Source organism: Grampus griseus (genome assembly GCF_964374135.1).
Source record: "Grampus griseus genome assembly, chromosome: 9".
Lineage (NCBI taxonomy): Eukaryota > Metazoa > Chordata > Mammalia > Artiodactyla > Delphinidae > Grampus > Grampus griseus.
The window spans coordinates 23725846-23740304 of NC_139003.1; the positions used below are offsets into that span (position 1 = coordinate 23725846).

Here is a 14459-nt window from a genome sequence, read left to right on the forward strand (position 1 = left end):
AAGGAGAGGCTCACACCCAATCCTGCGGACTTCTCGGGCCGCAAGGGGCTGTACGGAGTCATGGAAAACAGTTTACTGGCCCATAAAGGGGTTCTGATTCGAGGAGCATAAACACTCGTTCTGACCAACCCAGCGGTTCCTGCGGGGAGCCATGTGCAGATGAGTCAAAAGAGAAGATCCCCAGCCTTCTGCATGATGGCCATGGTGCCAGGTACACCCACCAGGCCCAGGAGCTGCTTGGAGCTCTGAAGGCCTGCCCTGCTCCAGGAGTACAGGAGCATAGGAAGACAGGAAGGAAGGAGCATAGGAAGACAGGAGTCCTGGATAGAACCCCACGTGACCCCTGGGCCTGAATGAGTGGGTGTGGGGCAAAACTGCCAGGAGCCAGAATTTTCTGGGACCCGGGACCTCGTTTAGGAATGAGAGCTGGTCAGCCAGGCCCCATCACCTCCACTGACTTTCCCCAAAGACTTGACCAAAGGACCAATCTTACATGGCAGCTTGGAGCACCGCCCCAGATCAGAACGTGGGGGCGGGAAGCGGGGCTGCCAAGAAGACGGGCCACGGTTTGACACCAGAGTATGTGCCTGGGAAGGTCAGAGCCACAAGGGTGGGGCCCTGGGGTTTGGGAGAAAGGGCAGGTCCCCTGGACACTGCAGCTGCTGGAGTGGTGAGCCCCCAACACGCGTACACCTGCTTTCGTGCCCTGAGAAGCACGCAGGCCCCTCACTGCACACACCACGGTGGCCGCTCTCAGGGCTCCCCCCTCAGGGGCTAGGAGTAGCCTGGGGTTTCTGAGCTCCGTGGCCAGCTCCACCTGGAGGACTTGGGGGACACCTTGTCAAGTCGAACAGACCCAGAGCTAACCTGGGGAGACGAGCTCTCCTCGGCCTGCTGCCCAGACCCCTCTCGGAGCCCCCATCCTCCAGCTCCATTCTCCAGTGGACACACGCTGGAGGGAGCTGGGCAGGGACTGGGGGCCACTGACCTTAACACATGCTGTGCCAGCCTATCTGGCATTAGCCTTTCCTTCTGCTACAGCAGGAAGAGGGGAATCCCCTCATCTCCCTCGGCAAGTCCCTTCTGGCCCCCTGTGGGGGCTCTGGTGGGTCCTGCCAGAGGACAGGCCCAGCAACTTCCCGCCTGGGCCTGGCGGGGCCGAGCCTGGCCTTTCCTGCATGGAGTGTCCTGGGCACTGCTTGCCGAGCTGCTAAGGTTCTTGAGGGCAGCCACGTGCAGATGAGTCAAAAGAGAAGATCCCCAGCCTTCTGCATGATGGCCATGGTGTCAGGTACGCCCACCAGGCCCCAGGAGTTGCTTGGAGCTCTGAAGGCCTGCCCTGCTTCCCACGACTGGCTATGTTTCTAGGGGGTGTGGCCAGGCATATGGACTAGACCTCAGGGGTCATTCAAGTGCCCAGATCTCCTGCTGCCTGGGGCTGACGAAACCCTGGGCTCTGGCCTCCACCATGACCAATAAAGGCTGCAGACAGCATGTACTATTTTATTGGGCCTCAAAAGCTTTAAATACAGAAATGGGGAGGGCTGGCAAAGGGGCAGACGTGGACACGCTGGCATTTGAGAATGGACGTATCAGAGAAATCACATAATCAACAGCTGGACAGAGAGCTGGGGAAAAGGGGAGTCTGGGATAGAAGTGGGGTGCCAGCTGGCCTTGGCTGCCAGGATCATGCCCTCCATAGGACAAAGTCTTTCATGTTTCTTCCTGATCTGAGGACAAGTTTTAGAAAACAAACCCCTAAAGAGAAACAAAACCAGCTGGGAGAGACAGCGGCTGGCAGTGCCTGTCCTCACAGAAGACAGTGGCCTGTCCCCTGAAAGCCTTGGGCTCCCCCACCCCCCGTCCCCAGCCCAGATGCCACCCTACAAGACATTCCCATACACTGAAGCAAAGCTGGACCCAATCTATGCCCCCCATTTGAGGTCTGGAGCTGAAAACCCCCTCCCGGCAGAGGAAGAGGTACTGGCGTGAGCGGTGATGGGGGCCAGACCCGATTCCCTCCTTAGCGGCTGTAGCCAAACTCATCTGCGTCATCGGCTCGGAAGTCTCCGTAGCGCCACAGGTTCAGCTGCGAGGAAACAGAAAATGGCTCTTCAGGGAGGTGGGACCTGCTGGGACCCAAACGGCCAAGCCCCTCTCTCAGCACCCTCGGGGGCTCCTGAGGCAAAAACTCACCCTGGCGCTCTTGGCCGACTCCTGGGCGTTCAGGTATTCTGTGATCTGGCGGGACAAGAGGACAAAGGGGTGGTCAGGGTGAGGCCCAGGTCACATCACTCCCCTGCTCATCGGGTCCCTCCACGTAAAATCCAAGTGCAGAGTCACAGTCTCCTAGCTGTTTCTCGACTCTCCATGCTGGCTGTTTCACCCGTCTGAAACACGCTTCCCCTTCCTGTCCACCTGGCTACCTATCCTGCCCCTTCACGTCTGTGGTCAAGTATCGCCTTCTTAAGGAGGCCTCCAATGACCCCATTTAAAATCACCACCACTCCCTCCGACATACTCCCGAGACCCTTTCTTTACTTCTACTTTCCCTTTTTCCATTGCACTTATCGTCTAACATTTAATTTTGTTGACTTATTGTATTTATTTTCCTTTTTGTCTCCTCATGCTTGAATGTAAGCTCCATGGAATGTTGTCTCTTGTTCACTGAGATCTGTCGGTCCTCAGTAAACATTTACTGAAAGAATGAGTAAGTGAACGAACGAACACATTAGGTGTTTCTAGACACCAGCGACGTTATGGGTAGCTTCATAGGGCGGACACTGGGAGCTCCAATTTTATAGGGAAACTTAAGCTAACTCCTAGGAGTGACCTAGGAAACTGGGGGGAAGACTAGGGTCAGGCCCCTCCTGTCCAGATGAGGCACAGAAGTGACTCACACTGAGGTCTTGTTCCAAATGAGTTAATCAACTTGCAGAACCAGAGCCATGGATCCACAAACCACCAATCATTATGTGGGGAGAGAGGAAAGGCAAAAGACGGGGGAGAAGGGGAAGCAAGGCCACAGTGGAGAGAACACTGGTTTCAACCCTGCCGCTCGTGTCCCTCCACTCAGGAGTGCGGGGGAGCTGGGCGCTGCAGAAGGGCACGAGCTTCCCACTGGCCTGGCCCGTCCCTCGAGGCTGGCGTGTCGTGGGGAGAGGCTGGGGGAAACTGGGATGGGAACGGGGCCGAGCGGGAGAGGCCTGGTCCTCGTGATCAACAAATGAGCAGTGCAAGGAGGTTTCCCAGGTGTCAGCCCCCGATCCTCGTGGCCCACCCTATCGAGCAGCCGGGCTGTCTGTGCTCTCCTCACGTCATGAATGGGAGACTCAGGCTTCCAAAGGCTGATCTCTAGGGCCAGATGTCTCAGGAGCGAGGGAGGTGGGGCTCAGGCCCAGCTCTAAGCCCTGCGCCTCTCCAAACAGGCTGGAGGGGTGTCGTGGCAGAGTGGCGCTGAGTGCTGGGAGCTGGTTATGGACTGGGAGAGGAGCAGGTGAGGACGGGAGACAGCACAACAGGCTGTGACCTTCTCCATGCCACCCCTGGCAGAGCTTCCTAGCCTGTCACCGGGGGTACGGGCAAAGGCAAACTTTCCGCTCCAGTTTGCAGCTGTGTTTTCAGCCAAACCAGCAGCCAATTAATTTGGGATGTAATTAGCTTTTAAAATTTTAAACCCCAACGAACCCAAATCCATTATCTTTCCCCAACAGGAGCAGCAAGACGGTGGGTGCCCCACTCCCCCTCTGGCTCCCGGTGCAGTCCCCTCCCAGTCCCCCCATGACAGCGGTGGGAGGCGCGAGGGACACCCCGCATCCGCAGCACGTACCACCTTCTGGAACTGTTTCTCCTTGCGCACCTCCACCATGACCAATCCCTCCTTCACCAAGCCCAGCCCCACGTCCCCCTTGGAGTCGGCAAACTGCAAGGTGACGTGGGGACAGCCGGCGCTCAGGTGCTCCACGTTGAGCAGGCACTGCGTGTTCTGGATGTCCCGCACCACGCTGTCCACGGCGTCTGTTCGAGCATCCTCCTGCGGCAGGGACACACCCCGGTCAGCGTGGGAGGCGAGCGCCAGCCACGAGCCGTGAGGGCCCAGGTCCTGTTCACGGACTTCAAGGAGGTCTGCCCAGCACGTGCCAGCATTACCTCACTCCCCGCTTAGACCCCAGCGAGGGAGGAAACAGGCTCTGGACGTGGAGGGCCCCCTTTCCCACAGCCCCTCCCGCCTACAACACGAAGAATAACCTCCCTGCCCAGGCAGACAGGGCCCGACATCTCCTGCTGCTGCCCACAGGGCCCCCAACACCCGGCTGCGGTTGCTGGACCAGTCTTCGCCCAACGTGCCCTGGCCCACCAGGCCCCCCGTTTCTCAAGAGCCAGCTCAGAGGCTCTGACGCCACCTTCCCTCAACCTCCTTGGCCACACCCCTCTCCCCCGTGACTAACAGACCATCACCATTGTTTCTACTCCTCCCATCAGCCAGTGGGACCTCAGTGGAGGATTTCCGGCAGAGGTGTGGCACGCTCAGAGCTGTTTGGGGGCAGTTACTTCTGGCGGCATCGTCTGAGCCTGGAAGGAGTGCTGGGAGACCACCGCAGCCGAGAGCCCAAGACGCTAGAGACAGTGGCCACTAACCAGGGACGCGCCGGGGGCTCAGCCCCGTGAGAGGGGGCCAGGGTGAGGGAGGGGTGGGATCCGGGACGGGGCTGGGTTTCTTCGTGCAGATATGTGCTGGGACTGCAGCAGTGTCTGAGCGTCATGGCACAGTCCCCGCTGGGGAAGGAACGCGTGGAGACTCACGTCTTGGGGCACCTGGATGAAGGCGAAGGCATACTCCGTGGCTTGAGCTGGCAGCACGCGAGTGCTGAAGGCAGGTGGCAGGGTGCCCAAGCGGGAGGACGGCAGGATCTCTCTCTGCAGAGGACACACCAGGCCACAGCATCACACACTCGGAGCTCCCTTGCTCTCGGGGGACAACTCGCACGGCCAGGCCCCTAGGGATTCTAACTCAGTGCCCCCATCCCCCAGGGCTCATTTCCGAGTAGCCACATACACGGACCGCCCAGTCCGCGAAGCCTGGGAGGTGGGAAGCTGGGCCTGCTGGTGGCACACCCGGTGGCTCCTACTGCATACCCAACCTGGTAGCTCAACTCTCATCACTGTCTCCACTTTTCCCCAATACCTTTCCTCTGTGACATGGGCTCCCTGACCCCTTTCCCACAGGCTGGGGGGGGGGCCCTGGCTGGAAGAGCGCTCCAAGACGAGGGTCCAGGCAACACCCCACCTGCTAGTGGTTCTGGCTCAGGTGTGTGGGGCAACCCCAGTCTGGCAAGACCCCTTCCTCTGTGTATTGCTGGGTGGTAAGGTGGGAGCGTGGCCCAGCCCTGGGCTTTCTATTAACGGCCCTTCCACACTAGTCCTCAGGAGCGGCGCGGCTCTGGACGACAGCGTTCTCTCCTGCTTACTGCTGGGAGACTCCCAGGCCCAGCCCAAAGGACATTTCTCCCAGGGTTACCAGCCCCTTCCCAGCAAGCCTGGGTTTGGGATGTGCTGGGGATCAGCACACAAGGACCCAGCTGAGCATGTGGACCAAGGGCGTCCAGGGACCCACTCTTCAGAGACGTTGGGCAGAAGAGGAACCGGGGCTGGGGCTGGGGTCTGGACAGAGGACCACTCAGTGCTCACTAGCCTCGGACCAGAGATGCCAGTTTTGCCCAGTCACTCAGGGGTCACGGGCCTGTTAGAGGAACAGCAGAGAGGCCCACACACTCACCATCCTGTCAGGGAGGGAGGGAGGGAGGGAGTCTAAGGCTCAGCGGGACCTTGGGGAGAGCAGATGGACTTGACCTAGGGGCCTACTGTGTGGAAGGGTCCCTGGCGGCACTGGGGGCCCCTCGCGTACTCGTCCACCTCCGGGCCCCCACACTCACGTTGCCGTAGTCGATGTAGAAGACGTGTACTTTGGCAGGAGACTCGACTTTCTCCACTCGGGCGCGGTACCTGCAATGGCATCGCGGGCAGAACTCAAGGGACAGCCCTGAGGAGGCTGGTCTCCCTGGAGCGCCAGCGATGGCAGGGCAGGGGCCACAGCATTTCCCTGCCCAGGGCTCAGAGTGAACACCCATGGGTGCCACAAAGGGCAGTTCTCGGACTCCAGAGCTCGGGTGCTGTGGCCACCCTTTAATGGAATCAGAGCATAGCTGGGAGCAGAGGAGGGAGAGGGCAGCGTGTGGAGCAGATTCATGTGTCCTTGGGGCACAAAGCGACAAGACTAATGACTAGATTGATGCCTGCTGTTTAAACCCAGCGCACTACCAGCAGCTGTAATCAGCCGGCGGATCTGCCTGGGAGGCCACAGCGGGGAACGCATCCACATCACCTCGTCACCCTGGGAAGGCCATGGGCCCCACGCTTGGTAGATCAGACATAAGTGACCTTCCTGCAGCCTGTGAGCGCTGCCGCTCATGTCCCAGGCAGCTGGGGTGGAGGGTGGCGGCCGGTCTGGGCTCACTGAGCACCAGCCTCCACCCTCACCCCACCCCCTAGCCCCGCCCTGACGTCATTCTTCCTGCGTGGGGTGAGGGGGGTGCTGGAGAGCTCCAGCCAGCCAGGGCTCCCCCAAAGGAGTAGGCCAGGAGAGAGAAGGAGGGACCCTTCTTTATGCCAGAGGCCGACTGCAGAAAAACCACGGGTTAAAGCGCAGGCCGCAAACGGGCTGTGGGCCACAAAGAGGGCCGCTCCGGGGAGCAGCCCAGGTGAAGAACAAGCACCCGGTGGAAGCGGCCACTACGGCAAATGCCTGAGGTCTGGCTAGTGGCTCTGCAGGCCTGGGCCCTGGGGACAGAACTGCTGCTGCTCCTACTTCAGACTCTTTGCCCTGCTCGGGTCCAGGTGGCCTACCATTCTCCGTCTACAAATTTGGCAATGCAGAATTCGCCCCGGCGGGGGGCATAGGAGCCCTCGACGGGAGGGTGGCTGGAGATGTCATTGCGCATGTTCTCCATCAGCTTCTCCAACTGGGTGCCTGTGGGGAGGTACAGGGAGTGAGACCTGGGTGCCATGTGCCTTGGAGTATCATCTCTAGATGGGGCTGGGGAGTGGGCAGGGTGTGGAATGCTGTAGGGTGCCCGTGGCACTGGCTTGCCCCCGTCCCACAGGGAAGTCCTCTTTGGTCCCTGGTCGAGGAGGTTTCACAGTATCTTGCTGACGCTTCAGGCCTCAGAGGCAGCCAGTCTCCCAGTCTCGGCTCTCCAATCTACTGGCCATGGCCAGAGACGCCCTAGGGAACGTTCCTGGGCTCTGGTTTAGGAGGTAGAGGAAATGAGTGGACACTAAGCAAGACCAAGGCCAACCAGCCTTCTCCATTCCTACCAGGGCGGGCCCTGGCCTGGGCGACAGAGGCGGTGACGGACAGCAGCCACTCTCTGCAACGTCTCCTGGGGGCAAAAGTGGAGCTGAAGGATGGGCCCCATACGACCCTGGACGAGGAAAGGGCCTCAGAATCTGCGCCGGGCAAGGTGGGGAACAATTCTGGCAGCACGGCCCGGTCTCAGTCTATTCAAATGTGGACACTCTGACCTGACGCGCCCCGTGAGACACATGCTGAACTGAACCTCCAAGTGCTGCCAGGCTGGGTTCCCACCCTCCCACGCCAACTCACTGCCCTCCTCATTTGGGGGGAGGGAGACCCCTTCCCTGCCTTGTCTTTCCCGAACCACTGCCCCTGGGTCATCGGTCCCTGCTGCTGGTCTGTTTTTCACTGGGTGTGGCAACCCCCAAGGTCTTCTCAGTGCCCTCCCCTGGCTCCTTCCTGCCACAGCCCCTCACCCCTACTCTGCTGAGCATCAGCCCCCAGTGGCGTCTCCTTTGTGTCCCTCTGGGCCCGACTCAAGCTCTCAGCAGGCCCTTTGCTCCCCCTTCCCTCTCTGAGGCGAGGGCGGCTGGTAGTGGGGAAGGACTCGCCCCCCATCCTCAGGGCCCCCGGCCACTCTGTTACAGGGGCCTGACACATGACGGCCGTTGGTACGCTTGTCACAGGGGGCCTTATCCATCCCCTGTCTGGTTTATGTTTCTGCCACTACACTGGGAGCTCCTTCGTGGCACAGACCATAGCTCACTCGGTTCTGCTTACTCTCAAGAGACCCAGTAAAGCCCCGGCTGTGCAGGGTGCCTGATGACTGCAGTGCTGAAGAGGGGCCCGCAGGCGTTTACCCTGTCCACACTCTCGGGTCCCGATGCCGGTGTTCACAGGACGGTTTCAGGGACTTTTCAGAAGGCGCTGCCCTCCCCCCAGCCCGGCAATAAACCCTCCGTTCTCCTGCGCCTGCGTTCCTCGCCCAGACAGTAAAATTTCAGGGACTAAGAAGCTACCTCTACACAGACAAGGTCCTGCCATACTTGGTCTATTTTTATTATTATTATTATACTTTGCTCCAAGGCAACAGTTCTGCGAACAGGCAAAGCCCTCTGGGAAGTCCTTACACAGAGCCCGGTTGGTCATTTACAGCCAATGGCAATGTGTTCATCATTTCACCAGATCCTTCCCGAAGGCAGGCTTTAATTAAGAGAAGGGAAACAGGGCCAGAGGACGTCCCTGCCTCCAAGAAGGGTAAAAGGTTTCAGGAGAGGGAGGCTGTGTACGCTGAGGTTCATTTCCACGGATCTGATGGAAGGCAGGGTTTTCTCTGGAGCCTACACCTAGCCAGATGGCGTGCCACACAGCACCTCACTCGCTCCTCCAATCTTCCAACAATACACGGTTTCCCCCAAGTTCTCCTTCTCTCCCTATTATCTGCCTTGGCTACCACTCAGTGCAGTCCTGGCTTCCGAGAGCAATCAGAGACAGGCAGGCAGGGTACAGAGCTGGCACGGGAAGCCTCTGAGATCACAGCCAGTAGGCGGGCAAAGGCCTTGAGCCCTCAAGCTCTGTCTCCTGGAGACTCCGGGGCCTGTTCTTACTCAAGGCAGGTCTACCCAGCAGGACCCAGAGGCCAGGTGGAGCCTGCCTGGGAGCCGGGGTACCCTGGGCAGGGTCTTCTTTGAGTTCCCTTTCCCCAAGCTCTCCAAGGGCCATTCTCGCTGGCTCCTGTGCTTAGGAATAGCTCTCCTTCCTACCTGGGCCACCACCCAGCCTGGAGGCCCCCTCCCGGCTTCAGTCCCAAGGCAATGGCTGGGCCCCCTCTCACCAGGACTACAGCTGGCCACAAGAGAACTGAATCCTTCAGGCTCATCATTTCCATCTCCGCCCCTGCCTGGCTTTGCTCCCCTCCCAAGTACAGCCAGCCCAGGGCTCGAGATGGTCAGTCTTTCCCGGTGAAATGACATTGCCACAAAAGCAGGTACCTGCCTGGGAAATATCATTAGAGGGGAGGCGGCTGAGGCGAGGCTGTTGACAATCTGGAGTGGGCCTGGAGGTGAGGCCGGGGAGGGTGGGCAGAGCCGCACCCTGCCACCTACGGGGCTGCGTCCAGTGTCACCGACACCTTCAGCCCCCTCCGCCCTGTAAGGATCTGGCTCTGTGGACTGAGAGCTGGCTCTGGGAGCTTTTTCCTCTGACCTCAACTAACACGTTTCCCTGCAGAGGGTGGCAATGAGAGGAGGGAGGTCAGGATGGCTGGAGTGAAGGGAGTAAAGGTGGGAAGCTGGGCTGGAGGGGCCCCAGCGCAGCTGCTGTGAGAGCCGGCTCTACTGCCCTCTCTCCTCCAGAAGCCCGAGGTCTCTGCCGAGGGGACCCTGGCCACGGTGCGCTGCGCTTGAGGGTAGGAGTAAGGAAGAGGGTGGAGAGGGAGGGTCCTTCAGAAAGACTTTCTGGGGATGACTTCCCCTAGAGCACCGCCAGTTACCGTGGCAACTGGCTACCACTCAGGGCTGTGGCAACATCTGGAGAAGGAGAAACCCCAGCAGAGAGGAGCCCAGGCTCCTCCTCCTCCCCTCCCAAGGAAGCTGAGGGGGAGAGGCACTGAGCTGAGCCGGCTTGTGCTTCCTGACCACACAGAGACAATCTGTCCGTTGCTTCCTGATACACGTTGAGGGCTACAAATCCTCCTGCACAGCCCTGCCAGGGGTGTCTGGGACTAAAACAATTACCTGAGAGTCTCCGAGCACCACCCAGACAAAACTGGTTACCTCACCAGTCCTCAGAGGACCTATTCAGCCTCGCCCGCTCCCGGGCTCACTTGCAGCTGATAAAACGACCTCGGGCCCCGGGAGGTGGGCAGCAGCCGCAGGCTATTTTGGGGAGGCCCCCGGAAGCCCTGGGCTGTGTCCCTCCCTCCCACTCAACAGAAGGGCCTTGAGGCGGGCCAGATCATGGCAGCAGCCATGAGGGGCCGCGCCTGTGCGCTCACCCGTCTCCACATCCTGCACGTAGAAGTGCAGGTCGTCGGTGATCTCGGTCACAAACACTGGCTTGTAGCTGGCCGAGCGCTCCTTCTCCTCCAGCACGGGCGCCACCTCCTCCACGGGCTGCTCCTCATAGCGGGCCCAGACCTGCGTGTGCCGTCAGCACAGGGGAGGAGGGCACGAGGAAGTGAAGTCAGAAAGGGTGCCAGGAAAGGGGCTCTGGGCAGGGGGAATCACTGCCCCGGGAAGTGAGTGTGGAGGTGATGTCACCACAGGACGAACCCCTGGAACCCTCCTACCCCTGGGTGGGGATGGGGAGAGCACTTCCCATCCAGCGGCTCTGACAGGCATCAGAAGCAACTGGGGAGCTTATTGAAAACGTAGGTGCCTGGGTCTCACCCCAGCCTGCCAAATCAGGATGTGCTCTCAGGGTCCCAGGGAAAAGGAATCAAAAGCAAAGGCTCCCCAGCAATTCCCATTCCCACGCATACCAGCGTGTGAGAACCTGGGTCCCCATCTCCCTCCCTCACACCACCCTGTGGGGGTCACTCTGAACTCTCCAGGCCCTCCCACTGTCACAGGGCCACAGGCGCTCCCGAGACTCTCCAAGTGACAGCCCTGGGCCGCGGAGGCGAGGGCTGCCACTGGGCGAGCATGTCTCGGTTCTCACCTCCAGCAGGCTGCTCTGATCCCGGCTCAGAAGCTGGGCCACACCCCTCCACCCTCCCCTCTCCCTCCCTCCCCTAGCCCTGCACTGTCAGGGCTGTAGCGGCTCAGAAGCTGATTCGGGGTGACAGCACGTCAAATCCAATCCTGCGGCCAGGAGATTATCCCAGTAGTGAGGCCTGTCATAGCAGGGGAGGGAGGTGGCTCTCCATCTGAGCGCTGGAAAGGGGGTGGGGGAGTACGGGGGACTGGACCACACACAGGGTCCCACAGACACACACACAGGAATGAGTGGGGTGGTGATAAAATATTAGCCCAAACCTTACATGCTTACTAGGTACCACACTAAACGTTATCCAGGTACTGGCTCATTTAATCCTCACAACAACCGTTTGAAAAGGTATAAACGTTACCCCTGTTTTTACAAATGAAGAAACTGAGGCACACAGGCTTGCAAGATGTAGCAGAACCAATATTTGAACACAGGCGGCCTGGCCCTAGAGCTCTTCAAGGGGAATTTTGGCAGTGACTGGGCCTCTGGACACAAAAGATAGTACTGAGCAATGGGGAAAGTTGTAGGTGGGGAGATGTGGACTCTGGTCTTTTCATTTTGCCCTTTACTTTGCTGTGTGACTTTTGTCAAGTCACATGCCTTCTCTGAGTCGCCTTTTCTTCCCTTGCAAGAGGTGGCAGAGTATGACCACATGATCACGCAGCTAACACACGGACTCCTGGGGGGCATCAGGAAGCAGCTGAAGGGCAGGAAGGCTGGAATTACTGAACCACTTTGGGCCACACCCGCAGAGGCCATGCTCCTGCCTTTAATGTGGCACGAGTGTGTGTCCTTCCATAGGAGAGGCAAGGGCCCCGAGAAATGGAACGAGCAATAGGGACTTTCTGAGCCCGGGCGAGGCTGCCAGAGGGTGGCGGAGAGGGATGGGAGAGACATCAGCTGGGCCCAAACTTCTGCCCCCTCCCCAGCAGTGGCCCTCCTGACCCGGCAGTCTGTCCTCTGCCCCCTTTTCCCACCACACCACCCTCCAATCTGTCTGCACTCAGTGCCCCTACCCGCTCCAGACCAAGTCAGCGGCCGTCCCCTCTCCCATCGTGCTCCCTCCTTTCCCAGCACACAGTGGGTTGGAGAGGCAGGGCCCCTGTACTGCCTCCTGCGTGGGCCCCCATCCTAACCCCACCCGGCTTCTTCTTCCGTGTGGATGAATTGGGAACAGACTGACAGGCTGAGAGCAGAAACTGCTAAGGCTCCTCAACTAAAGGTGCCTCAGGCGACAGCATCAGGTTTCCTCCTGGGAGAGAGGAGGCGGAGCATCTTCCCCGGCAGGTGCAGGGTGGGCAGCGGGCTAGAGGTCACAGATGATGCAAACAAAGCCTCGGGTTGGCCCTCAGGCCCCCCCCCTACAAGGAGGCAGCAACGGGCCAGTCCTGTCGGTGTCCCACAGCTCCGGGGGCAGCAGGAGGGGAGCACAGGGGTGTATACTGCTGCCTCCTCCTCAGATGGAGGAGCTCCACTTGTAAGACAGGACGGGCTTGGCCCTTCAGTCGTGGAGCCGTGCGGGGTCCCTGCCCAAGCTGGTCAGTGTGGCTTCCTGGTGGGAAGCAGTCAGTCAACTGGATGGGCTTGGCCGCCCAGGTCCCCACCCTTAGAACCAGGGCCTGCTTTGCCCACACTGGCTTCTGTTGCCCCCTGCAGAACCTGGGCAGGGAGGGGACAGGCACATCGGCAAGACACCCTCTGTGACCCCTCCATGGCCCTGGCTACAGACACAAGTGGGCAGTGGGCAAGGGAAGCCCCTCCCTCCTCTGCTACACGCCGCTCCGTCGCGCCATTTCCTGTCCTGCTCAGATCGCTTTTGCATTCCGGGGCCAGGTCAGGAGTAGAGGCTGTCTCCCCTCCTGTCCTCACCCTGCCCCTGGCCCTCCCTCCTCCCCGGGGAGCCCTGGGTGCACCTCCTGGCAAACGATGGGCAGTGTGGACCGAGGCTCCACTGGCTGGAGCCTTTCCTTTCTAAATCCTATTTAATATCGCTGCTCAGGAGGCTCCGGAGGTGGGGCTGGCATGGGGCCAGTGGGGTGGAGGCCTTCAAGCCCGCGGCGGGGAAGCCAAGCTCAGTAAAGGCCAACCAAGGGCCAATAGAGCCCTGTCAAGGGCCCTGCTGGGGCACAAAGGGGGAGGGGCGATGGGGGAACAGTCCAGACGGCTGCCATCTGCGGCTCCCTCTTTGGTCCTCAGACCTGCCCAGGATCCCTAAAGGAGGCGGAGAGGGGAGCCCTGCATCAGCCTCCTACAGAGGAAGGCGAGGGCCTGACTAGCCTCTTCATGGGGAGAGGCGTCTGCAAGGCACAGGGAGGAATTAGGCCTGGCAGGGAGGCAGCTAAATTCTCAGAGCTGGGAATACAGCACTGCGGGGTTTCCCCAGACAGACCTGCTCAGAAATGTACGCGCACATAATCACACCCACCTAAGACTTCTGCTTGCTCCTCGTCTCACAAAATCTCTCCGTATTACTTTCCTCAGTCAGCTCATAGGTACCACGATGATCTTTTAACCCCAGATGTGCCTGTCTCTCGACAGCTAAGGCAGCTCTCATGGGGTCACCAGTGGGGCAAGGCTGGGGATCCTGGGGACACCTCAGATATATAGTTTACTGTCCCCCAGAGGACCACCAACTTCTCTGAGTGCAGCTAACTGTGAGGGCCGCTGCAAGGCTCTGCCCACACTATTCCTGGGTCCCGGCCCCACCAGGATAAGGCAAGTCATGTGAGGTCACCCCGGGATCCTCGAAGAGGCTGAGATGTGCAGGAGAGGGACCGACGAGGCAGGCAGGCCCCCACCCTGAGGGTGGTGCGCCGCATTTTAATTGGACCGGAATAAAACCATGCAGCTGAGTAAGTAATTAATCCCTAGCAATTACTCCTCAGCACCATCACGTGGTACCCGCGAAATGATGACTTGGGTTCTTTCAGACAAATCCACTGCGTAGTAAACAGCGATGCCCAGTTCAGCACCTAAGCAAGGGACCACCCTCCATCTTTGGCCAGATTCCCTTCTCTGTCCTCTCCTTGGTCCCTCTGGGGTCTCTACTCTCAGAGGGGAGAAGATCACTCAGATCTGAAGAGACAGCTTCTCAGCTCAGGTGCTGAGTAGCCAAGGAGCAGGGCCGGGGGGCAAAGATGCTTTCAGAATCTGGGCCTTAGAGGCCGGTGCTTGCCGCACTGACACCCAGCTGCTAACTCGTTCAGCCTTTGCACGTGAGGCCCAGCACCACGTCTCCTCCATTTCCATGCGGCGGGCAGAGGACATGGAGGTGGCAGTCTTAAGTTCAGCTGTCACAAACAGGAACTCCAAGAGGAAGCTCCTCTGCTGGAGCCAAGGCTGTCTGCCTCCCCATCAGTCTACGCAGAGGGTTTAATGTGAGCAGAACTGGGACAAG

At 59.6% G+C, this 14459-nt stretch overlaps 1 protein-coding gene across 1 annotated transcript in view; it reads right to left on the reverse strand.

Annotated features, from left to right (window-relative positions):
- Window positions 1–1489: 1489 nt before the first annotated feature.
- SND1 (staphylococcal nuclease and tudor domain containing 1) overlaps window positions 1490–14459 on the reverse strand; it is a 419293-nt gene continuing 406323 nt past the window's right edge. Inside the window, exons 18-24 of the mRNA XM_082661749.1 lie at window positions 10350–10491; window positions 6904–7027; window positions 5934–6003; window positions 4804–4917; window positions 3830–4033; window positions 2197–2241; window positions 1490–2089 (exon numbers count right to left, since the gene is read on the reverse strand). Coding sequence (XP_082517875.1) covers window positions 2024–2089; window positions 2197–2241; window positions 3830–4033; window positions 4804–4917; window positions 5934–6003; window positions 6904–7027; window positions 10350–10491 — 765 coding nt within the window. The 3' untranslated portion in view covers window positions 1490–2023. The remainder of the gene's footprint in view (window positions 2090–2196; window positions 2242–3829; window positions 4034–4803; window positions 4918–5933; window positions 6004–6903; window positions 7028–10349; window positions 10492–14459) is intronic.